This window comes from Prionailurus viverrinus, chromosome B1, assembly GCF_022837055.1.
Source record: "Prionailurus viverrinus isolate Anna chromosome B1, UM_Priviv_1.0, whole genome shotgun sequence".
NCBI lineage: Eukaryota > Metazoa > Chordata > Mammalia > Carnivora > Felidae > Prionailurus > Prionailurus viverrinus.
In genome coordinates, this window is record NC_062564.1 from 41,983,678 (window position 1) to 42,009,299 (window position 25,622).

The window sequence follows — 25,622 nt, forward strand, 5'->3', positions numbered from 1 at the left end:
CTAGTGTTTTTCCCCTTTTTCTCATGATAAACCCATACAAACAAGATAATTGAAACAAGAATGGGACTTTGTTCTTACTCAAAATTCTAAAGAAGACATCATTTAGCTGTTCTTAAAATTTTGTTTCCAAAAGAATATGAATTGTGTAGAAGAAATCCGAAGCATAGGAAAAAAAAAGTTTTAAACCACAAGTATTCCCCCACTATCTACCATTAATCAAAGTGAAATTTTAAGATTATCCGTAATCTCAATAGTTAGGTATCGTATTTAGGATTAACAAGAAAATTAATTTGCGTTTGTGGTAGACACGTTAGTCATCCAAAATCCATTTGCTTCCTGCATTCCCCAGACTTTGAGTTAATCGTGTGTAGATGTAATGTGCATTAATTTAAGACCAGGCTACAAGACGGAGGAGGGCCATTCAACCTACATTAGACTTTTCAAGAACAAGAAAGATGCCTTTATTGTGATACTTTGAGGTTGTTTGTTATTGCAGAAGAGCCTAATCTATCCTGGTTAATTCATTGTCCCTTAAAGTTACTGTTTCACATATAAACTTTTATGAATACATCTATCATTCTTAGAAAAAATGGATATTGAGCACTCTCTTTTATGTAATTCTCAGACATCATTGGTTTGACAGGAAATGGCATTAGACTCAGCAGTAAACTTTTTCATTTTTGACCCTTAAGAGTTTGAAGTTCTTGTGATGTGTGTATGTCTTAACAGTAGAAGATTGAGAGAATAGTTTTGAAGTGTGTTCCAGAGGCATTACAGCATAATGGCTCTGATGATGAGTGCATGTAGACCACTTCCTGGCACATAGTAGGCATTTAATAAATATTTGTTAGATGAGTGGAAATTGGAAGCATACATGAGAATAATGATAGGCATTTAAATTCTATAGCTTTGTTTTCTTTTTTCTTTTTTTTTTTTTTAATTTATTTTTGGGACAGAGAGAGACAGAGCATGAATGGGGGAGGGGCAGAGAGAGAGGGAGACACAGAATCGGAAACAGGCTCCAGGCTCCGAGCCATCAGCCCAGAGCCTGACGCGGGGCTCGAACTCACAGACCGCGAGATCGTGACCTGGCTGAAGTCGGACGCTTAACCGACTGTGCCACCCAGGCGCCCCTAGCTTTGTTTTCAAAGTAAGTTACCGTGGTTATTTAAATTTCAGTTAAATATAATGATTAAAAGCAGTGGTTTTCTAACTTTATAGGAAGTGTCTTGAGTGTCCACTTGCTTCGTTGAAAGAATTTTTTTTTCTCCTGGTAAAAATAGGTGAAATACAGAGTAATGTATTTTAACAATGAGACTACTGCCTAGGTGATTGTCACAAATCCTTTTAAATAGCATATAAATGAAGGCTCTGAAGTCAGACTCAGTTTTACAATCGGTATACCTGTGTGAACTTTTGCAAGTTATTTTATTTCTCCAGCCCTCCATTTCATATTGGAAAGATGATGGTAATACTTAGATACCAGAATTATTATAATAAAGGAGACGGTATATGTAATACTTAATATAGCGCCTGCCACACCAGTAAGTGTTGAATGAGTACATTATTGTATGTAAATATATGTAGGTAAGGACACACATACACACAGTCAATATTCATTATTTGCAACTTCTGTATTTGTGAATTCACCTACTCACTAAGATTTATTCGTAACAACAAAATCAACACTCACAGCACATTAATGTTTGTTTGTAGACATGTGTAAAATGGTGAAAAATTTGAGTTGCCTCATGGGCATTTTCTTAGCTGAGGATGAATAAGGCAATCCTTGGCCTTTTGTTTCAAATTTCATACTGCAAATAAATGTCTTTTTTTGCAATCTATTTAGTGCCAGGTTTTACACATTTTTGTGGGTTTTGTTGGTGACTTTATTATTTAAAATGCCCCCCAAAGGTAGTGCTGGAGTGCTGTCTAGTGTTTCTAAATGCAAGAAGGCTGGGATGTGACTTATGGCAAGAATACATACATTTAACTTAGCTTAGTTTAGGCATGAGTTGTATATTGTTGACTTTGAGTTACATGTTAATGAATCAAGAATGTATATTAAATAAGGTATCTTTAAACAGAAGCACACATAAAGCAAGGATCTATATTGATCAGTGGGTCAAAATGTAACCATATACTCAAGTAACCTAACCCTGAATTCATCCTAAGGAGCAATGGTTTGGTCTTTGCTAATTCAGTGTTCTTGGAGACTTTATGAAGAACATAACTAACTATGAATAACAAGAATTGACTATATCAAAAGTTATGTCCATTACATTTATATAAAATTTTTCAAGAAGTCTGTTCATCATGCAAAACTGAATAAAAAGATATAATATTTTAAAGATCCCAGTGTGTAGTAAAACTATAGTTCAGAGGGCAGAATCTAAACTAATAATAGATGATCACAGGGGCACCTGGGTGGCTCAGTTGGTTAAATGTCTGACTCTTGATTTCAGCTCGCGTCACGGTCTCATGGTCATGGGATTGAGCCCCATGTTGGGCTCTGTGCTGAGCATGGGACCTGCTTGGGATTCTCTTTCTCCCTCTCTCTCTGCCCCCCTCCTCTGCTTGCATCCTCACACTCTCTCTGTAAAAAATACATAAAAAGATCATAACTGATAGTGTTAAAGACATTCTATCAGAAACATCACATTCATTGTTTTACTTACTCTTCATAAAAACCATGAGGTCTAAAGTATAATTATCTCCATTTTACCAAAGAGGGAAGTAAGACTGAAGGCAGAGTGACGTGCCTGATGTTATGTAGTGAAATAATGTAACGGGAGCTTGAACTCAGGGCCTCTGATTCCATGTTTCAGGACCTTCATCTCCAGGTAGTGATAAATAATGCTTCATAAAATGATCTCCAGATTTTTGCTCCCCTAAAGAACAGCAGAGTTCACACTCTAAGGCTCTCACTAAGATGATTGGAAGCAGCAAAGCCACAAAGATATGTGTATAAACTTTAAATCAAGCATTTCTCATTTGTAGGAACAGTGAGCAATGTGGGGAAAAGAACAGATAAGCAATGATCTCGTCCACTCTGCTTGTTTGTGTGTAAGTGTGTTTATCATATATTCCTCTTCTGCAATCTTGTTGGTTCTCTCCTTTCCTTCCTTACTTTCTATGGAAAGTGAGTGAGACAGAGCTTCAGAACTTTTCCATAAATTTCTATGCCAGACACGGAGTTGCTTATTTGAGTTCTCTGTTGAATGAATAAAGATCAGGGTGTTCTGGATCTGTTTGTAAGTTACATAAATTCAAATTTTAAATAATATATGCACTCCAGGTTCAATCAGTACCTCAGATTTGCATATAAGATTTTATATACTGCAGCAGTTCTATCATCTGAATCAGGTTATTCGGTTTGCCAACATAGCCTGTCTAGATACTTGTTTTAATAGATGCAAACAATACTTTGTCAAACCAGAGGATCTTCATAGCAGTGCATTTTCTTTTAAATTGGAAAAGCTAGCATGTTCTAAGATGTCATCTCTAGATCGATGCATTTGTTCTGATGATGTCTTTGGCTTTTCTAATTCTTACAAATGCAACAAGTAATAGATTCATAAAATTGCAGACCTGGAAGGTGCTTACCCATCGTTATTTCCCAACCATGTCATTTTCCCGATGAGGAAACAGGCCTAGAGAGGTAAAGCCATTTGCCCAGGGTGATATACCAGGTTGATGGCAAAGAGCTTTCTTTTGTTTTGCAGTAATCTTCCATGATGTCAGCTGTCAAGAGAAAACATACCAATCTGGCCGCTGACTGTAGTACAGCAAATAGGGTTTAAATGCATAAGCAGTGTGAGGCTAGCTAAATTCTTTTGGCCATGACTTTTGTACACTGGATCACAAGCGGCTTGGAGCAATGACTCGATCAAGGCTGCTGTCTTTTGATTTTATATTTGATGACCAGAGAAACAAAAGATCAAAGACTGGATGGATTTAAAGATTTTAACAATGAGACTACTGCCTAGGTGATTTTCACAAATCCTTTTAAATAGCATAAACTCACTTTTCTTTTTTGGATGATCAAATAGTGGTATAAGACAGTTGATGATTTCAGCAGCTTTTATGATGTGGTTATACCTTTGTTCCAGAAAGTGTTCTTTAACACATTTTTATGAAGGAATAGAGTAGAACAATAAAATTGTCAGTTTCCTGTGCTTAAGCTGAAAACTGTCAATAGAAGATGTGGTCAGGGCTTGGAATCCATACACAGAATGCAATACTATTCAGAAAAAACTCTGAGTGAGAGATTTTCTTTCAACTACTCTTAAATCAACTATTAAAGAACCCTAAAACTGGGACGCCTGGGTGGCTCAGTCGGTTAAGCGGCCGACTTCGGCTCAGGTCACGATCTCGCGGTCCGTGAGTTCAAGCCCCGCGTCGGGCTCTGTGCTGACCGCTCAGAGCCTGGAGCCTGTTTCAGAGTCTGTGTCTCCCTTTCTCTCTGACCCTCCCCCATTCATGCTCTGTCTCTCTCTGTCTCAAAAATAAATAAACATTAAAAAAAAAGAACCCTAAAACTGTCTAGTCTATGAAATTGAGAAGGCACTTGTAAAGTAAGTATCTTACCTAAAATAATTGGTAGTAAGTGTCCCAGACTGTATTCTCATCCTTTGTAATATCTGTATTATTTAAACGTCAGTGTCAAAAGTCTTGTGTAACGTTCAGGTTGGTTGAATAATCAGATTTAATACGTATGAATTAATGGATTTCCCTTGAGTATAACAAATATCATATTTCTTTACATTTTATTTATTTATTTATTTATTTATTTATTTATTTATCTATTTATCTATTTATTTATTAATGTTTATTTATTTTTGAGAGACAGAGAGACACAGACATTGAATATGGGAGGAGCAGAGAGAGAGAGGGAGACACAGACCAAAGTAGGCTCCTGGCTCTGAGCTGTCAGCACAGAGTCTGATGCAGGGCTGGAACCTACAAACCATGAGATCATGACCTGAGCCGAAGTCAGACACTTAACTGACTGAGCCACGCAGGCACCCCATATTTCTTTACCTTTTAAAAATCAGTGTAAATTACTTCTATCCTCTAGCCCTAAAGGCAGGTTAGAAGACCCATCTTGGTCATTCTTTGGGGTGCTCTTTAGGGCCACACAAGGCCCTAGAGGCATGTGGACATCCTCAAAGAGATCTCAGCCTGTGGACTCTGGCTACTTTATGGTCATCCAGGATGCTGTTGTGTTCTGGGCCACAGGCTGTAGGTGAAGTCCCAGGGCTTCCTCAGAAGTGGATCTCACTTTCCTGTCTCCCTCTCAGGCCTGTCTCCCTCTCCTGTCTTCCTTCAGGTCGGTGACTTCCACTGATGGTTTCATCTCCTTTGTGCCAAGTGATGCTATGGAAAGGAAGGCCAAAACTCCATTATGAACATTTCTGGGGGATGTCCTGCCACCTGAGACACACTGCTTTTAATATGCCCAGGTCTTTAGCCATACCTGCAACCCTCTTTTCCCTTGCTCCTAACATGCCAGTTCCTTTCCTGATATTAGTTAGGCACACACTTCTTTGACACACAGACCCCCTCGTTATTCAGATAGCCTGATGTGCCTTTGTTCATTCCATGCTTGGCATGGAAAAAAACCAGACTTCAAGGCTTAGGCCTCATTTTAGAATGAAGTGGAAAATACCTTTCATTTTTATGAAGTGAGTCCATAGGAATATAAGGCAATTAATTAATTTCTCAATAGGTTATTCTGTTATCTAACTTGTTATGTGACACTGACACCAAGCCAGTTTACTTACTTGAAAGCTTAGACATATGACATTTTGTGTTTTCTTACTTTACTCTCAGCCTTCAGAGAGCCGGCTTCTCCTGTGTGGGTTTTCTAGTAATTGTCTGCTGAGCACACACATTGTTGAGTCTATAGCTTTAATTATGAATCCATCTAGGTTTTCAAGAGGACTTTGACCACTTTGAGGTATCATGAATTGCAGCCATTCTTATTGTGGGTGATACTGGCTAAAGACATAGTCTGGGAGTTTTGAGTGTAATCATCTAAACTGAGAGTCTTCAGTCAGTCAACAACCTATGCATGGTTGTTGTCTACACCACCTATTGAGGTTTCACAACCAAGAAGCAGAAGACTGGGATTGAAGGTGCACTCATGAATTCCCACTGTAATTATATTTTGATTAGTGTAAACTGCTAATGATTATCATCTTCATTTTGCTTTTCAGTCAACAGAGCTGATGAAATATTAATACCTGGACCTTTCATTTTCAGTTAGTAAAACTCATATATCAAGAATGCTGCTGGACAGGGGAAGCAAGAACTAACTCTGGCAAAAATGGGAACATTTTACTTGCTCTTTCTTAACACAAAGGGGAGATCATTTTTAGTGAAAATGATTAAGAAAGATGTCCATAAGTCTGCTTAACCCTGATGATTTAATATTCAAGAGTTTTGCCTTAAAAAAATGTTATCTCATCCAGTGCCTAGGATGGAGAGTGAATTATACCTAGAAATTCATAGAATCCCGAGTTACCATCGTATTCATCTCTGTTTCCAGCAAGATTCCCTTTAAGTCTTAAGTCCCATCATCTGGCATGGTTTAAATGCTCTCCCTTTCACCACTGGGTATTAATAATGCTCTCGTTCTATAAACATTCCTCAGCTACCCACCCTATGGGCAGTAAATGTGTCTTAACATCATGCATCATGTTCTCTTAAGCTCCTTGTCTTCTAAAGGCCTACTGTTCAGGCTCAGTCTGTTTTTTCTTTTTAGCATCTTTGGAAGAACAGCTGGCCATCAGTCTAAATTCCACAATCCTCTATGTGTCTCATGTGTTATTAAGTAATGCTTCAGCTTCTCGTCTTCTGGCTAAGTAATCTTACATCCTTTAACCATTACTCATACACCCCTATTCTTTAAGCCACCTCTCTGGATCTTTCCTACACTTCCTGGAAATCTACAATCCATCCCATATGGCTTTGAAAGGATATTAGATTGCTGTGGTAGCCACAAACTTATGACCAGATACATGAACCTCTCATGACCAGTAAGTGAGATTTCTGATTTCCTCTTTCCAAACACTCCCTTGTCTCATGTTCACCACATTCCCAGTCTCTGTGAGGGCAGCCTCTGTGTCTGCCTGGTAGAACTGATGTCAGTGTGGGACATGGGAAAACATGGAGTAGGAATTAGGAGATCTGGCTTACAGTCTTTGTTTTCTCTATGGCCAGGATGTCTAGGAACTAACTTTTATCAAGCAGGCACAACAAAGACATGAGTTTGAACCGTTACCCCATCTTATTTTAGGAAATATTCTCACTATAGTTAAAGCAACTCCATCCTGAGTTGCCATGTGAATCTAGTTTAATTTTATTTCAAAACTTTTATTCTCTTTATATCTGTTGCCCCTTATGATTTTTTTTTGAATAAATAGGCTTCTGAATGAGTGCAACTTAATATACTTGTTCTGTGAGTTAATTAAAAGTATTTCTATTCCAGATTTCAAGTTGCATGAGGGCTGGGGTGGTGTTGTATATTAATGTGGAACCTGATGCCAATGCAGAGTAGGATGAATGAAACATGAAAATACAGATGCCTTGTAAGATTGAAGTGAAAGTGAGGCCCATGCCAGATGCTGTCCCTCCAGAATGATGCTTCCCAACCCTGTCTACACACTAGAAGCACCTGGAAAGCTTTAAAACCAGCTGTTGCTAGCCCCACCCTCAGGGATTATAATATAATTGGACTGGGGTGGGGCCTAGAGTCCATAAGCGTTCAATGTCTTACAGGTGGTTCTAACCCTTACCAGACTGAGAAACACTGATCCTAACCCAGGGCTTTCCAAATTTAGTTTGCTTATCAGTCATCTTAAGCTCTCCTAAATGTGGATTCTCATCTAGTGGTCCAGGGTGGGACTTGAGATTTGCATCTCCAATAAGCTGCCAGGTGATGTTGATGATCTTGGTCTGTGGAGCACTCTTGGGGTTGCAAATTTTAAGCAGCATCACCTTCATTAGCTGTTAATGGCACCCTTGTTCTAAAAATTCTTCAATAGAAATCATTTACATTCTCTCTCATGCACTCCCTTTTAACTGTGTCTGCATGGCAACAATGAAGTATGCAATTTGTGGTCAAGCCATAGTTAAATGAATGATTATGGATGATACATCTAAATAATTCGGGCTCTAGCTTGGCCTCTATTCCCCCAGGGACTAAATTAAGCTAATGATTTCTAACATTGATTTGCAATGTCTTATCTAGCCTAAAACCTCTTCTTTATTTGCAATCATCCCCTGCCCACCAACTTCATTGCTCAATATCTGAAGCAGTGGTATAAGGCAATGGTCTTTAAACTTATAGGGATTGGAGGACCTTCTTGCTTTAGCATTTGATGCTCTGGATTCTCTTGATCCAAGTGTTGGGAATACCTAACATTGAGAGAGGAGAGTGTCTCCATCTGTCTCAGAAGACCTCAAGAAGTTCTAGGGTTGCTTCAAAGTCTGATAGAGCTGACTTAGAATAGCATCAAACCTTCAGATGTAGCAGTTTCCAGTTTTCTTTTTTTTTTTTTTTTATTTATTTATTTATTTATTTATTTATTTTATGAAATTTATTGACAAATTGGTTTCCATACAACACCCAGTGCTCATCCCAAAAGGTGCCCTCCTCAATACCCATCACCCACCCTCTCCTCCCTCCCACCCCCCATCAACCCTCAGTTTGTTCTCAGTTTTTAAGTCTCTTATGCTTTGGCTCTCTCCCATTCTAACCTCTTTTTTTTTTTTTTTCCTTCCCCTCCCCCATGGGTTCCTGTGAAGTTTCTCAGGATCCACATAAGAGTGAAACCATATGGTATCTGTCTTTCTCTGTATGGCTTATTTCACTTAGCATCACACTCTCCAGTTCCATCCACGTTGCTACGAAAGGCCATATTTCATTTTTTCTCATTGCCACGTAATATTCCATTGTGTATATAAACCACAATTTCTTTATCCATTCATCAGTTGATGGACATTTAGGCTCTTTCCATAATTTGGCGATTGTTGAGAGTGCTGCTATGAACATTGGGGTACACGTGGCCCTATGCATCAGTGCTCCTGTATCCCTTGGATAAATTCCTAGCAGTGCTATTGCTAGGTCATAGGGTAGGTCTATTTTTAATTTTCTGAGGAACCTCCACACTGCTTTCCAGAGCGGCTGCACCAATTTGCATTCCCACCAACAGTGCAAGAGGGTTCCCGTTTCTCCACATCCTCTCCAGCATCTATAGTCTCCGGATTTGTTCATTTTGGCCACTCTGACTGGCGTGAGGTGATACCTGAGTGTGGTTTTGATTTGTATTTCCCTGATAAGGAGCGACGCTGAACATCTTTTCATGTGCCTGTTGGCCATCCGGATGTCTTCTTTAGAGAAGTGTCTATTCATGTTTTCTGCCCATTTCTTCACTGGGTTATTTGTTTTTCGGGTGTGGAGTTTGGTGAGCTCTTTATAGATTTTGGATACTAGCCCTTTGTCCGATATGTCATTTGCGAATATCTTTTCCCATTCCGTTGGTTGCCTTTTAGTTTTGTTGGTTGTTTCCTTGGCTGTGCAGAAGCTTTTTATCTTCATAAGGTCCCAGTAATTCACTTTTGCTTTTAATTCCCTTGCCTTTGGGGATGTGTCGAGTAAGAGATTGCTACGGCTGAGGTCAGAGAGGTCTTTTCCTGCTTTCTCCTCTAAGGTTTTGATGGTTTCCTGTCTCACATTTAGGTCCTTTATCCATTTTGAGTTTATTTTTGTGAATGGTGTGAGAAAGTGGTCTAGTTTCAACCTTCTGCATGTTGCTGTCCAGTTCTCCCAGCACCATTTGTTAAAGAGGCTGTCTTTTTTCCATTGGATGTTCTTTCCTGCTTTGTCAAAGATGAGTTGGCCATACGTTTGTGGGTCTAGTTCTGGGGTTTCTATTCTATTCCATTGGTCTATGTGTCTGTTTTGGTGCCAATACCATGCTGTCTTGATGATGACAGCTTTGTAGTAGAGGCTAAAGTCTGGGATTGTGATGCCTCCTGCTTTGGTCTTCTTCTTCAAAATTCCTTTGGCTATTCGGGGCCTTTTGTGGTTCCATATGAATTTTAGGATTGCTTGTTCTAGTTTCGAGAAGAATGCTGGTGCAATTTTGATTGGGATTGCATTGAATGTGTAGATAGCTTTGGGTAGTATTGACATTTTGACAATATTTATTTTTCCAATCCATGAGCAGGGAATGTCTTTCCATTTCTTTAAATCTTCTTCAATTTCCTTCATAAGCTTTCTATAATTTTCAGCATACAGATCCTTTACATCTTTGGTTAGATTTATTCCTAGGTATTTTATGCTTCTTGGTGCAATTGTGAATGGGATCAGTTTCTTTATTTGTCTTTCTGTTGCTTCATTGTTAGTGTATAAGAATGCAACTGATTTCTGTACATTGATTTTGTATCCTGCAACTTTGCTGAATTCCTGTATCAGTTCTAGCATACTTTTGGTGGAGTCTATCGGATTTTCCATGTATAATATCATGTCATCTGCAAAAAGCGAAAGCTTGACTTCATCTTTGCCAATTTTGATGCCTTTGATTTCCTTTTGTTGTCTGATTGCTGATGCTAGAACTTCCAGCACTATGTTAAACAGCAGCGGTGAGAGTGGGCATCCCTGTCGTGTTCCTGATCTCAGGGAAAAAGCTCTCAGTTTTTCCCCGTTGAGGATGATGTTAGCTGTGGGCTTTTCATAAATGGCTTTTATGATCTTTAAGTATGTTCCTTCTATCCCGACTTTCTCAAGGGTTTTTATTAAGAAAGGGTGCTGGATTTTGTCGAAGGCCTTTTCTGCATCGATTGACAGGATCATATGGTTCTTCTCTTTTTTTTTGTTAATGTGATGTATCACGTTGATTGATTTGCGAATGTTGAACCAGCCCTGCATCCCAGGAATGAATCCCACTTGATCATGGTGAATAATTCTTTTTATATGCCGTTGAATTCGATTTGCTAGTACCTTATTGAGAATTTTTGCATCCATATTCATCAGGGATATTGGCCTGTAGTTCTCTTTTTTTACTGGGTCTCTGTCTGGTTTAGGAATCAAAGTAATACTGGCTTCATAGAATGAGTCTGGAAGTTTTCCTTCCCTTTCTATTTCTTGGAATAGCTTGAGAAGGATAGGTATTATCTCTGCTTTAAACGTCTGGTAGAACTCCCCTGGGAAGCCATCTGGTCCTGGACTCTTATTTGTTGGGAGATTTTTGATAACCGATTCAATTTCTTCGCTGGTTATGGGTCTGTTCAAGCTTTCTATTTCCTCCTGATTGAGTTTTGGAAGAGTGTGGTTGTTCAGGAATTTGTCCATTTCTTCCAGGTTGTCCAGTTTGTTGGCATATAATTTTTCATAGTATTCCCTGATAATTGTTTGTATCTCTGAGGGATTGGTTGTAATAATTCCATTTTCATTCATGATTTTATCTATTTGGGTCATCTCCCTTTTCTTTTTGAGAAGCCTGGCTAGAGGTTTGTCAATTTTGTTTATTTTTTCAAAAAACCAACTCTTGGTTTCGTTGATCTGCTCTACAGTTATTTTAGTTTCTATATTGTTTATTTCTGCCCTGATCTTTATTATTTCTCTTCTTCTGCTGGGCTTAGGCTGCCTTTGCTGTTCTGCTTCTAGTTCCTTTAGGTGTGCTGTTAGATTTTGTATTTGGGATTTTTCTTGTTTCTTGAGATAGGCCTGGATGGCAATGTATTTTCCTCTCAGGACTGCCTTTGCTGCGTCCCAAAGCGTTTGGATTGTTGTATTTTCATTTTCATTTGTTTCCATATATTTTTTAATTTCTTCTCTAATTGCCTGGTTGACCCACTCATTCGTTAGTAGGGTGTTCTTTAACCTCCATGCTTTTGGAGGTTTTCCAGACTTTTTTCTGTGGTTGATTTCAAGCTTCATAGCATTGTGGTCTGAAAGTAAGCATGGTATAATTTCAATTCTTGTAAACTTATGAAGGGCTGTTTTGTGACCCAGTATATGATCTATCTTGGAGAATGTTCCATGTGCACTCGAGAAGAAAGTATATTCTGTTGCTTTGGGATGCAGAGTTCTAAATATATCTGTCAAGTCCATCTGATCCAATGTCTCATTCAGGGCCCTTGTTTCTTTATTGACCGTGTGTCTAGATGATCTATCCATTTCTGTAAGTGGTGTATTAAAGTCCCCTGAAATTACCACATTCTTATCAATAAGGTTGCTTATGTTTATGAGTAATTGTTTTATATATTTGGGGGCTCCGGTATTCGGTGCATAGACATTTATAATTGTTAGCTCTTCCTGATGGATAGACCCTGTAACTATTATATAATGTCCTTCTTCATCTCTTGTTACAGCCTTTAATTTAAAGTCTAGTTTGTCTGATATAAGTATGGCTACTCCAGCTTTCTTTTGGCTTCCAGTCGCATGATAAATAGTTCTCCATCCCCTCACTCTCAATCTAAAGGTGTCCTCAGGTCTAAAATGAGTCTCTTGTAGACAGCAAATAGATGGGTCTTGTTTTTTTATCCATTCTGATACCCTATGTCTTTTGGTTGGTGCATTTAATCCATTTACATTCAGTGTTATTATAGAAAGATACGGGTTTAGAGTCATTGTGATGTCTGTATGTTTTATGCTTGTAGTGATGTCTCTGGGACTTTGTCTCACAGGGTCCCCCTTAGGATCTCTTGTAGGGCTGGTTTAGTGGTGACAAATTCCTTCAGTTTTTGTTTGTTTGGGAAGACCTTTATCTCTCCTTCTATTCTAAATGACAGACTTGCTGGATAAAGGATTCTTGGCTGCATATTTTTTCTGTCTAGCACCCTGAAAATCTCGTGCCAATTCTTTCTGGCCTGCCAAGTTTCAAAAGAGAGATCAGTCACGAGTCTTATAGGTCTCCCTTTATATGTGAGGGCACGTTTACCCCTTGCTGCTTTCAGAATTTTCTCTTTATCCTTGTATTTTGCCAGTTTCACTATGATATGTCGTGCAGAAGATCGATTCAAGTTACGTCTGAAGGGAGTTCTCTGTGCCTCTTGGATTTCAATGCCTTTTTCCTTCCCCAGTTCAGGGAAGTTCTCAGCTATGATTTCTTCAAGTACCCCTTCAGCACCTTTCCCTCTCTCTTCCTCCTCTGGGATACCAATTATGCGTATATTATTTCTTTTTAGTGTATCACTTAATTCTCTAATTTTCCCCTCATACTCCTGGATTTTTTTATCTCTCTTTTTCTCAGCTTCCTCTTTTTCCATAACTTTATCTTCTAGTTCACCTATTCTCTCCTCTGCCTCTTCAAGCCGAGCTGTGGTGGTTTCCATTTTGTTATGCATTTCGTTTAAAGCGTTTTTCAGCTCCTCGTGACTGTTCCTTAGTCCCTTGATCTCTGTAGCAAGAGATTCTCTGCTGTCCTGTATACTGTTTTCAAGCCCAGCGATTAATTTTATGACTATTATTCTAAATTCACTTTCTGTTATATTATTTAAATCCTTTTTGATCAGCTCATTAGCTGTTGTTATTTCCTGGAGATTCTTCTGAGGGGAGTTCTTCCGCTTGGTCATTTTGGATAGTCCCTGGAGTGGTGCGGACCTGCAGGGCACTTCCCCTGTGCTGTAGTGTATAACTGGGGTTGGTGGGCGGGGCCGCAGTCAGACCTGATGTCTGTCCCCAGCCCACCGCTGGGGCCACGGTCAGACTGGTGTGTGCCTTCTCTTCCCCTCTCCTAGGGGCGGGATTCACTGTGGGGTGGTGTGGCTCGTCTGGGCTACTTGCACCGTGCCAGGCTTGTGATGCTGGGGATCTGGCATATTAGCTGGGGTGGGTAGGCAAGGTGCTCGGGGGCAGGAGGGGCAGGCTTAGATCGCTTCTCCTTAGGTGATCCACTTCAGGAGGGGCCCTGTGGCAGCGGGAGGGAGTCAGATCCGCTGCGGGAGGTTTGGCTCCGCCGAAGCGCAGAGTTGGGTGTTTGCGCGGAGCGAGCAAGTTCCCCGGCAGGAACAGGTTCTCTTTGGGATTTCGGATGGGGGATGGGCGGGGGAGATGGCGCTGGCGAGCGCCTTTGTTCCCCACCAAACTGAGCTCTGTTGTCAGGGGGCTCAGCAGCTCTCCCTCCCTTTGTCCTCCAGCCTTCCCGCTTTCCGAGCAGAGCTGTTAACTTATGACCTCCCAGACGCTAAGTCGCGCTTGTTGTGGGAACACAGTCCGTCAGGCCCCTCCACTTTTGCAAGCCAGACTCGGTGGCTGTGCTTGGCCGGCGAGCCGCCCCTCCGCCCCGGCTCCCTCCCGCCAGTCCGTGGAGCGCGCACCGCCTCGCCGCCCTTCCTACCCTCTTCCGTGGGCCTCTCGTCTGTGTTTGGCTCCGGCGACTCCGTTCTGCTAATCCTCTGGCGGTTTTCTGGGTTATTTAGGCAGATGTAGATGGAATCTAAGTGATCAGCAGGACGTGCGGTGAGCCCAGCGTCCTCCTAAGCCGCCATCTTGCCGCCGACCTCTCCAGTTTTCCAATAAAAGTACTTTATTTCTAGATTAAATCCAAAGAAATACATGCAAAATATATGCATAGCTAATATTCATATTCAGTTAGTTTTAAATATGAAGTAGAGGCAATTTTCTTAACTTGCAAACTGTGGATTTTTAAGGACAATTCGACTTTTAGGGATATATGCTTAAGGTCGCTCAGCACAGAGGTGAAGTGGAGAAACCTGATTGGGGGAAGCATGCTGGTTGGGGGTGAAAAATAGATACATGCATTCTCTTCAGGGAACAATATCAATACTGACTTCTCTGAAATTATTCCTAAGGGTTCAGCTTCCTTCAGCCCACACCAAAGGCTATCCTCTCTCTGTGTCTACCTCTGAACTTAGCCTGTACTTTATTCTGTGCTGTGCTTCTGGCACCAGTCGCTTTTCTCATCTTTGAATCCTCCATAAATATTCATAGGACATAAGAAATGATCCAGGAAGCTGGCTCTCTAGTTGCATAGCTGATGCTGGTGGATAAGTAAATCATTCCCATCTGTGAGCACAGGGTATGGATTAAGGGAAGCTGGGGATGGTGGCAGTGGAATGAAAGAATAGGAGCTAGGACCCGTCCTCAGGGTTCAGCTCACCAGTCTCCAGCCTCTGGCAACACTGCCTGGGATCTGGGTGATGGCCTCCAGCTCCCCGCTCTAAGATGGCATCTGCTGGCACAGGCATAGGGGTGCCAGTGGGTCAATGAGTCCCCATCAAGGAAACCCACTGTGCCCTCTGGGACTCTGCCTCTTGTCTCAGGTTCATGAGGAAAGACATTTTCAGCAGTTCCCACTTAGCAGGTCATTGATTCTTGTAAGCAATAAGCAAAGTATGTAGTAGGGTGATGTCATAACTCCTAGTATCCAAACAATAAGTATTTGTGTCGTAATAACTCTGCCAGCATGTATTGAAGGAAAATTTAATATTTGCATTTCATCCTTAAATAATCACATTCAGTAATGGGTGCATTTGCCTGTTGGACACAGCATAGCTTCTCAAACCTTTAGATTAGATTGGACATTGTTAACCTTTGTTTTTTGCTCCTCACAGGTTGGCTAGATAGATTGGAGGTGGACAGCAGTCTCCAAAAATCCAGGTTCACAGGAATATGAACTCATTCAAAGGGTGGTAGCATCCAATGTTGAGACTGTGAACTTCCTCAGGAGAGTGGTTGCCATGGTGTCTAATGGATATCTCTATGTTTTTCTTAGAATTTTAAATAATCCTATGGTTTTCCTATATGTTGACTGCATCATCCAAGGGCACCTCTGCACAGAGTTTGGGAACTGTGGCCATAACCAAAGATTTTGACACTGAACTCAGAAAAAGCAAAGCACCTTTACTGAATGGTGTCTAAGTCTAAATGCTGTGAATGCATTATACCTACAATGCGACAGGTGTTTTTAAGATCAGTCTGGACTGGAAGGATGCCTTCCTACTAGCAGAATTTCCTAAAGTAAAATTCCTTTTCTCACACAGGTAGCTTTATGGGAATAAACTGCTGCCCTTATTCAACAAGGATTTATTTAACACATACTATGTGCCCTACCTGTTTCTGGGTACCTGGGGTACAGTGGCAGACAAAACAGATAAAGATCCTGCCCTCATGGAGCCTACAGTCTATCCCCCTGTTTTCAACACACAGAAGAATGTGGTGTATCGCAGACTTAGGATTCTTTTGTCAAACAACATGAGAAAATTATAAAAGGACTTTCATCTCCTCTAAAGTTCTGTTTAATGGCTTATTTTCAAAGATTAGGTTTCTGTAGGAAACAGGCATACTTAAGATATTTAGAACCCAATCAGTGACTACAACTAGAGGGAATTATTCTATATTAATGAAAATCAATGATCTATGAATACTGTAATAATGAAGACTCATGATATATGAATGTAGTGTGGATGAGGAAGCAGTTCCTGTTAATAGGCTGATTATAATTAGAGTTTTGATATAAAATTGAATTGGAATAATGGTTGTGATAAGCCATCCTCGCCTTTATTTCTTCTCAGGAAATGTTTATTGGCACATATTTTGGAACATGAAATGTTTTATAGTGTTCTTTAATTTCATCCATGGCATACAAGAAATGGCACATGGCTTTTCCTATCTTGCAGCTTTGGATAGAGGAGCTCACTTCCAAACATATATGAAAAGGAAGAGAGTTGCTTCATTTTATCTAAGTAATGAGAGTGATTTTGGGGATCGGCTATACAGTGGGAAAACGGCTTTTCCCTGTATCTTTTGGAGAAATACGAGAAGCTGGGGCCTTTACATCATATTCTGACTGAGCCAGCTTTCTCCCAACCTGTTTTCCTCCAAATCAATGATAAATTAATAAATAAATCACCACAAATAAAATCTTCTGCAATTTAAGACCTGGTTATGGTGCCACACGTCCCCTAAGCAGTGTTTTCTCCACTTTGCACTAAAACAAGTTAGCATGAAATGTGGCCTATATGTAAGTTGTAAAATAAAAATGCTTTCCCTCTGCATCAAGGAGTGTATATCCACTAGTATAAAACAAATCACCGTAATCTGCAACTGACAAATAACCATTCCTAAGATCTTGATTTATAGCCTTCTAGTCTTTATATAGTTTTAAATATGTGGGTGTGTATAATTTAATAAGTAATTTGGTTTACACCCTACATATAAACACATCTTTGATTTACATTATATCCTAAGCATTTCTCCAGGTCACTAAATATTAATTTTTTTTTCTAAAATGTGTTTTTGATTGCTGCATTGTATTTCAGAATGTAGATGCCCACAATTTATGTAATCTCTCCCCAAATACGAACATCTCACTTGTTTTTAACCCTGTAAAGTTTAACAAAATCATTCAATATTTAAAATTACCTATCATGAGTCATCTAGGAAAAAGTGAAAATCCACCCAGGTGATTGTGCCTGAAATTAACTAGTCCTTTTCTTCTTTTATTGATCATGTTGGTTGAGCATGTACCATCTAGACAAGAGGCCCTGTCCTCTGGGAGAGATGCATAGAGAAATACGCTTTGAGCCTTGCCTTTGCCTGGTTTGCAGGAATTGAAGCATTTACCTGCAGAAGAGACTGGAAGACTGAGTTGTCCATCCACACTGACAGTTGTCTCCTCAGCCAGGCTGCTGAAAGGCCTAGGCACATTTAACTGTCAATAGCATTTGCAAAAACAAAACACTCTCCCCCCCACCCCACCCCCCGCCCTCAAACAGTGATACTTGCTGGAGGATTCCTACTGTTATTAATTTGATTTAGGGTGGGACAAAAAGAGAAAAAGGAAAGGCAGATGATCATAGGCACTGGGAATTGGAAAAAATTGTTTTAGGTAAAATGCATATTTCCAAATAATCCCTTCTGAGAACAGATGTTGAAGCCCAGGAAAAGTGTTCTGACTGTTTATTTGGCCTATTGCTACCTCAGCATCATTGGAAACTAGTTGGCATTAAACTATGGTGCTGGTCTTTGACTCAAAAGATCTGGCCTTTGCCTTTGTCTTTGCCACTTATTAATTAGAGGACCCTGTGATAGCTGACTTATCTCCCTGAACTTAAAGCTACCTCATTGGTCAAACAGGATTTGGGGGCAGCTTAAAGAAGAAAATACATGGAACAGACAGAATGGAATAAACTGCATAATGTCAAACAAACCTGAAGAATTAGTATTATGGATAAGAACACCTTAGGTGAGAAAGCCACATACTTTGGAAGAAGTAAATTCTAGAAAATATTTCAATAGCCTCCAAGTCCTTTGTGAGGATGGACTAAGTTTTGTTAGTCCTAAAGCCTAGAAAGCATCAGGAATGAATGAAAGAGGTAGAAAGGAAACGACAGGGGAGGAAGGAAGAGGAGAGTAATGGAGGAGAGAGAGCAGGGGATGCCAATGAAAGCTGCACATTTGGGGGTTGAAGAGCACCCTGTGCCGTGACCCAGAAGGCAGACAGGTAGGTAAGAATACCATTGCCTGCTGACTGTGTTATCCCCTTTTCTGGCTAAGGATACCCACATGGTGATCTGACAAGTAAAGCTTTGAGATCTATTGATAAATTCTGTTTGGTTGGTTGAGAAAGCACCTGCTCTAATCTCCCAAGCAGTTATTTCCAAAATTTTTACTAATTGCTTTCTCCTGTATGATGTGAAATCAGGCGTGACCCCAGAAGCTAGAATGACGAACTCATTCCTGTTTGCCTGGAATCGTCCCTGTTTTAGCACTGGGAGTCCCACGTCCTGGGAACCTTCTCAGTTCCTGGCAAACTGGGATGGTTGGTACCATGCCAGAAACTTGGAGTGAGGGTTTAGATGCCATGTTAAATGAATCCAAGTAAATGGCTTCCTGTTTAAAAGTAAAATTTCCAGGATGGTGTGCATAATTTGAACTCTCTAAAATGTACAGAAATAGGCCACCTTGGCAAACAGACAGAAGTTGGTTACAATACTAACTTCCTTTATATCCAATTGAAACCAAAAGACAGAGGAAGACTGGGCTGTGTGTCTCCACTTTGACAGGTTGCCTTTCTATAATTTAGGCTTCGCCTCCCCACCCCCACTCAGAATCTTGCCAGTGATTCTCTAATACTTATATTTATATTGACTGGTACAGCACTCAAGCCCTAAATGATACAATTTAGAAGAGATAAGAAAACTCTTGGTCACCAGTACTTTATTCACTTCTAATACAAAGAGGATCCATCCATCCATTCATTTATTTAGCAAAAGGCATGGGATATACATTGTGCGAGTGCCACCAGGCAAGGTGCCGACTTATGGAGAGTCTGGTCGTATACAATGTTACGTTACAGAGTGAGGAGGTGTGCTGAGAGAGGTGCACACATGGTGCTTTGAAAATACTTTTGTCCTTAGATCAACTGTGGTTATTCTACCAGGATAAAAGCAAACATAGGAGAGAGATAGTATTCCAAACTATTACTCAGGACAACTTAGCCAACAGTCTGCAAATAGCTACTGAGAACTTGCTCTTTGACAAACATTATACAAGACATAAAGGGGGTATTGAAAATGGCTTTCATGTCTGGTGATTCTTAGAAATCAAGTTTTGGAGACTGAGTTGTTTCAATTGTCTCAAGCATTAGACCAAGTTGAGTTTATTTTAGTTACTCTGAACTGGCTACAGATCCTGATCTTCTGTTCAAAATACTGGGGGCTGAATGTGTTATGAGAGTAAGACTTTAACTATGTAATTAGGTCCATATACTATATATTATGTTTTAGCAGATCTAAGCACTCTATACTTAGAGACATTAATCATTCTATTGCAACATGTATGTATGTTTATATAAGTGATTTTATATATATATATATATATAATATATCGTGTATATTTATAAATTTACATTTATATTATATATATAAATATATACATTTATATGAAAATATATATTTATATAAAGATGACAAATAACCTCTTCTGAATTCTTGTCATGTTTTAATAAAAAATGAATCATGGAGAAAAATTTGAACTTTAGAGGTTTTTTATTTTTTCTGAGTAGAAACAAGGGACTACAGACCTGTATTGGAGAATACGGCACACACCAAAGTGTCCATTATTGATGTATAAGTGTTATGATCTAATTTCCCTTAGCCATGCACACACACGAGCGTGCACGCACAACTAAGACTATAAGGCGCTGTTTAAGAAATGTACAATGAATTGCGTGGTTAGTAAGTGCTTTGAGTTTAGAGAAGGGAGAGCCACTTACTTGGGTTTCCAAGGCCTCACAGAGCAGAGGGAACTGAACAGCACCCTGCAAGGCAGTGGTTAGCCAGGAGGAGAGGAATGGTGGCCCAGGCTGGGGGGACTGCCAAAGTTAGGTGGTACTGTGTCTCAGCAGCTCAATGTATATATGAGTTTCTGCTTGGGACAAGGGATCGGAATTGTTATTTAATTTTTGTAATATAAATGTATAACATTAGCTGCTATTTTGGAGAAACTTTTATATCTTGGCGAAATGGAGAAATTGATTAGGGGTTTAAAAAATGCCAAGTAATTATTATCTCCTTCTGCCTCATAGATAAAGATGTGGCATTTCAGTTACTGCCTAGAAAATAATTGGCTTTATTGCTGTGGGATGTAGTATGTGACTTTCTTTTATGTGAAGATCTAGGAAACTATTGTGTAGTCACTTTCAAACAAAATCTGGCAATATTTGTGTTAGTGATTCTCAACATTGGCTGTACTTTGGAAGCATGGATCGAGGTGGTGTGGGAAGGGGGCATTAAAGCCTCCTGCTTCCTGGCTCCTACCCAGAGATTCAGATATAATTGAACAGAATTGGTCTGGGGAACAGTCCGGACACAGAGATTTTTAAAGCTCCTGCTGAGTCTAATACTCGCCCAAGGTTGAAAACTACTGGTTTTGATGAATGAACTGTTGGTTTTAAGTTGTACATAGAGGAGGTGAAGTCAGTATTTAGCTACATATTTTTGCAATTAGAATAAAAACATAAAGCATGAAATTTAAATAAAAATGAACTATACATCAACTAAAGTGTTTTGTTATAAACATGTTTTCAAGCCAAACCATAATCTTTACCCTATTTTGTATTCATTTTATTAGAATAACATACTTTTGCCAAAGAACTATGGGTGTTATGGTCCATGCTCACACATAGATTTAGCATTATGATCTGGAAACTGCTCTCTTCCCATATAACCTCGCTATTTGGCATTCAGTCAAAGCCATAAAAGAGAAAGAGCAAGCTTGTACAATTTTGTTCCATCCCCACACTATGGGCTTTAAAGAGATAGTGACCCTGAATTTTAACCTTGTGGAAACCAGAGACATCAGAGATTTGCCAAAGGTGACACAGCTCAGGGGGTGATGGAATCCAATCCAACCTTGATTTCTGACTTTGATCCCACACGGTTTCCACTCTCTCACGCTGCTGCCTTTTCTTGCCTTTATAGGAAATATAAACTGGGTTGGGATTGGTGAGGACAGTTGGTAATAGGAGCATAAGAAAAATTAAACTTTGCAGCGGTACACCAGGTAGTGGAATTATTAAGGAGGAGAAGCTATAATACAGATGCAGCGTTAACCTACTTTCTTGTGTGAGAGATAAGATTATCTTATTTGATGGATATTCTGTTGTGCATCACTCCTGCTGGAAAGTGGTATAAGAGGTATCAATAGATAAAATTGGCTCAGATATTTTTTTAGGGCCAAGTTTAGAGAAAAGTGAGTTATGCTTCAAGAATCAATGTTCATTCTGATCGCAAGCATTTGATATGTTTTCCTTGCCATAAAAAAAAAACAGATAGATATAAATCCTCAGAAATTGATAGGGCTGCAGGAAACTTTGGAAGCGAGATCCAATTTCCTTCTGAAAAGTGTATAGAAGTCCTTTTACATACAGGTCAACTGAGTATTTGTAGCTTTTATTAGCATTTCTAAGTCACAACAGAATGATACTGGGTAACAGCTGGTGTGGTATGGCCCACTTTTCAGCTTTATTTTCACATGGTGATTGATATATGACTGATCTGGTAATGAGGCCTTTAAGAGACATACTATTTCTCTAAGTCCCTATAGAAATAATACCATTAAGTTTCATCCAAGCTAGCTAAAACTTCCCCATCTGGTGAAATCTCTGGGTTGAGAAGAAAAGACTTTTTCAAGATATTGCCACAATACAGTCACTCCTTGAATCAAAATGTTATTTAACAAGTATTTACTTGCATGTTTGTTATTTAATCTGAAAAAAAAAGCCCACACGAAACTGATTTGAAAGGTTGGGGAGCTGATTAAGTATTACTTACTATTGAGGTTCCAGATTTTAGCTTTTCTTTGGAATGGCCCTAATGTTCTTGGTTTTTCCAAGTCTACTCTACATTACAGGGGCAAAGAATGAACAGAAGGTACTGCTATATTGCATTATGACTAGTGGGGCATATGAGAATTTAAATTTCTTTTTCTTCTGTAAAATATTTGGATTAGAACCTTTTTCCAAATTTAAATTAAATCCTATGTAAAACAAAGATGACTGAGGTCTAGAAAAGTATCTAAATTTGCTTATTATAAAATTGCTTATTAAGAAGTATAAAAAGAGTCTTTAGAGGTATTGTGAGGAACATTGGACTTGGAAATTAAGGATTTGATTTGGAGTCTTACCTTCCCCATAACTAGAAATGTCACTGTCAGTAAATCATGTGGCTTGTGCGAGGTCCATCAGGTGAGAAATGGGATAGTAATTCAAGTCATAGCTATTGGGAGGATGAAAGCACATTGTGTGTTGTAATACAGAAGAAAGTTATTTTTACTTTCTGTTGGTAAACTCCTTCAAGTTAGGTTCTTTTTTTTATTTCTGGACCAAAAATAACTGAAGGCTCACAATGGAATGTGTTAAGTTAATAGCTAGGGCTGTGCAATCTCAAGTGATATTATGTCTTTTCAGTTTAGATAAAGCAACATCTGCTCTATACTGTTTGTCTTTTGGTCTTTTAAAACAATATTATACTTTCAACATCAATTTTAGCAGGTATGGATTGAAAATAACCCATCACAGTAAACAGAAGAAACTGACAATAAAATGAGCATGATTTTGTCAATTGGTATAGTCCTTGTAACTGAAAAGATCTACTTCTATCACTTGGGCAAGTCCTTTATGTATTGGTTGTTTCTAGTTATAGCACACACATGTCGAATTCATTCATTCAAAATCTTTGAAGCCATAACTGTTCAACGTTTCCTCCAAGTTTTGGCTTCGATTTAATGGATCCCTCCCTTACCTCCAAGAGTTTATTTTTGAACATCTTTCTTTCTTCATAAGGGATGGTCTTCTAAACGGTCAGATTTAAGCATAATAACATGAGATATCTGATCTCAATAAAATAGGAATTTTTGGTTGTATCCCAGCTTCAAAAATGGAGGCTAGCAAAGATCATTTTCCTGCTTTCAGTAAACTCTGGATTTCTAGCTCTAGAATGAACATGAGACCCTTCCCCCTTCAGATATTGAAGACATGGGTACTCATACTCAGTAATGGACTAACCTAGCCTGTGTGTCCCTCTGGTTGTTTTCCTTCACAGCAACACCCCTGAACTCACTGAAGCCTCCGAGGGTGGACACTGCTCCAGTGGTCACATCTCCTTATCAAAGAAGAGATTCAGACAGATACTGTGGGCTCTGTGCAGCCTGGTTTAACAATCCTCTGATGGCCCAGCAACATTATGATGGCAAGAAACACAAAAAGAACGCAGCAAGAGTTGCTCTATTAGAACAGCTTGGGACAACTCTGGATATGGGGGAACTAAGAGGTAAGAGAAACTCCTTCAATTTCTGCCACAGAACTGGGCTTTCAGAGAAAGATTGTGTTTTCACAAATTGCATTGATTTCTAAGGAAAAATCTAGGCTCATCTAAAAGGAATAGAAGGCAAAGAAAATGAGTAGAAAACTAGCTTAACTTTTGTAATCTCTTTCGTTTCAAAGTCTTTGTTATTTCCATATTTTTATTGACTGTTTTTCAGATTGAAGCCAACCATATATAAACCAGATTTTCTTCTTCTGGTTTATCTTTAACTCTCTTTGCTAATGACTGCTTTTGTAGATGAGCCATGTGAGAGAAGATGCTAAAAAGACCAAATAACATTATCTTATTAACTATTGTGTTTTATGAATCCAACCCAAACAAAGCAACCTGTTGACTCTATTTCATAGCTTAAAATAAGCCCAAGTTCCTTTAATAGAAATATCTAGGAAGCTGAGGTAAGACAGTTCTACGTGCCACCATATGGCCAATACCCAGCTTCCCCACTGCACTTTGGCAGATGTTTTCTCAAGTGATAGAAAATATGCAACATTTGAAATTCACATAGGGTTTCACAGAAGCTGCTGAGTGGAGACTTGCGAACCACAGGATGTGGATCATTCCTGTGGGTTCTTTAGGAAGACAGTTACCAATTCATGGCACTTAATACATATCGTCAACAACTATTTAAGCATTTTTGATCACCTAAACATTTTTGATCAATTGATGTTGGCAGTGTAGAGGTAGGACAGAATCACATACAATACTTTTTTCTGAGACAATACCTTTTCTCAGAAAAATAATTTTGCAAAGGGTGCTATTAATACTGTACTCCAAGTGCTATATGGGTTAGGTGAACATTGATAGGCTGGCCAAGAATCATTGTTCCTAATAGCTCTAAAAACAAAATTTGCAGTTCAATTTTGAGAATTTTGAGAATGCAATCTGCGTTTAATCTGGGTTCTTTGTGTGGAGCCTACAGTTCTCTCCCTAACTGGGCTATGAGCCTCCAAGAGAGATCACTGTAGTCAGGAAATGCCCTGGTACAATTCCAGAGCAGATAAGTAGTGGGCCTGAAGATGACGCTGTGTGAGCATAAAGAGGGCTGAGGGTGGGTCACTTCTGATTTTGTTGGTTGAGGAAGACTTCACCCAGGAAAGGGATTTGAGTGGGAAGTGGAAATGTGGGTAGAATTGCAGCAGGCTTTCCATGTGAGCAGATACCTATATGTATAGGCAAAGAGACAGGAAAACGTAAGCTGTAGCTGGCAAATAAACACGTCATCATGGAAGGATCCTCTAATGGTATATAGATTTAGGATTGGAGGTCCATTAGTACATCTATAGAGCTTGATTAGAGATGGATTTTTCCAAGATATGTAATTAAGAATGACAAACAAGAACAAACATGAAAAACACTTTATGTGGGGTGTGTTTTTAGCTATAGAAAAACAACATGGGGCTTCGTGTTTCAGAATGTTGGATAATTTCATCTCAGAGGCTTTTGAATTGTTGGTGTGCTATTGCCTTTTTGGGGGGGATTTCTTGTATCCTCAGTCTATGTCTTGTTAAAAAATACAGAAAGAGTCTCTTCATAGCTGAAGGCCTTCCCGAAACTCACTGTTACTGGCAGATAACAAGTTGGCTCAGTGACTCCTTCACAGCAGGGCACTGAAGGAGAAAAATAGGGCTTTATTTATGTTTTGTGCCAGATATTATGACTTGTAGAAGAATTATTTCTAGAGCACATTCTTCTTGTCTATTTTGAATTATCAGTGCTGCATCTTTTATGTACAACCACATCTTAATGACTTGGGCGTCTGA

General features: G+C 39.4%; 1 protein-coding gene across 1 annotated transcript in view; it reads left to right on the forward strand.

The window, feature by feature from the left end:
• Nucleotides 1-25,622, forward strand: part of ZMAT4 (zinc finger matrin-type 4) — a 347,902-nt gene that overhangs the window by 199,113 nt on the left and 123,167 nt on the right. Inside the window, exon 5 of the mRNA XM_047856658.1 lies at nt 23,581-23,808. Within this exon, the coding sequence (XP_047712614.1) occupies nt 23,581-23,808 (228 nt within the window). The remainder of the gene's footprint in view (nt 1-23,580; nt 23,809-25,622) is intronic.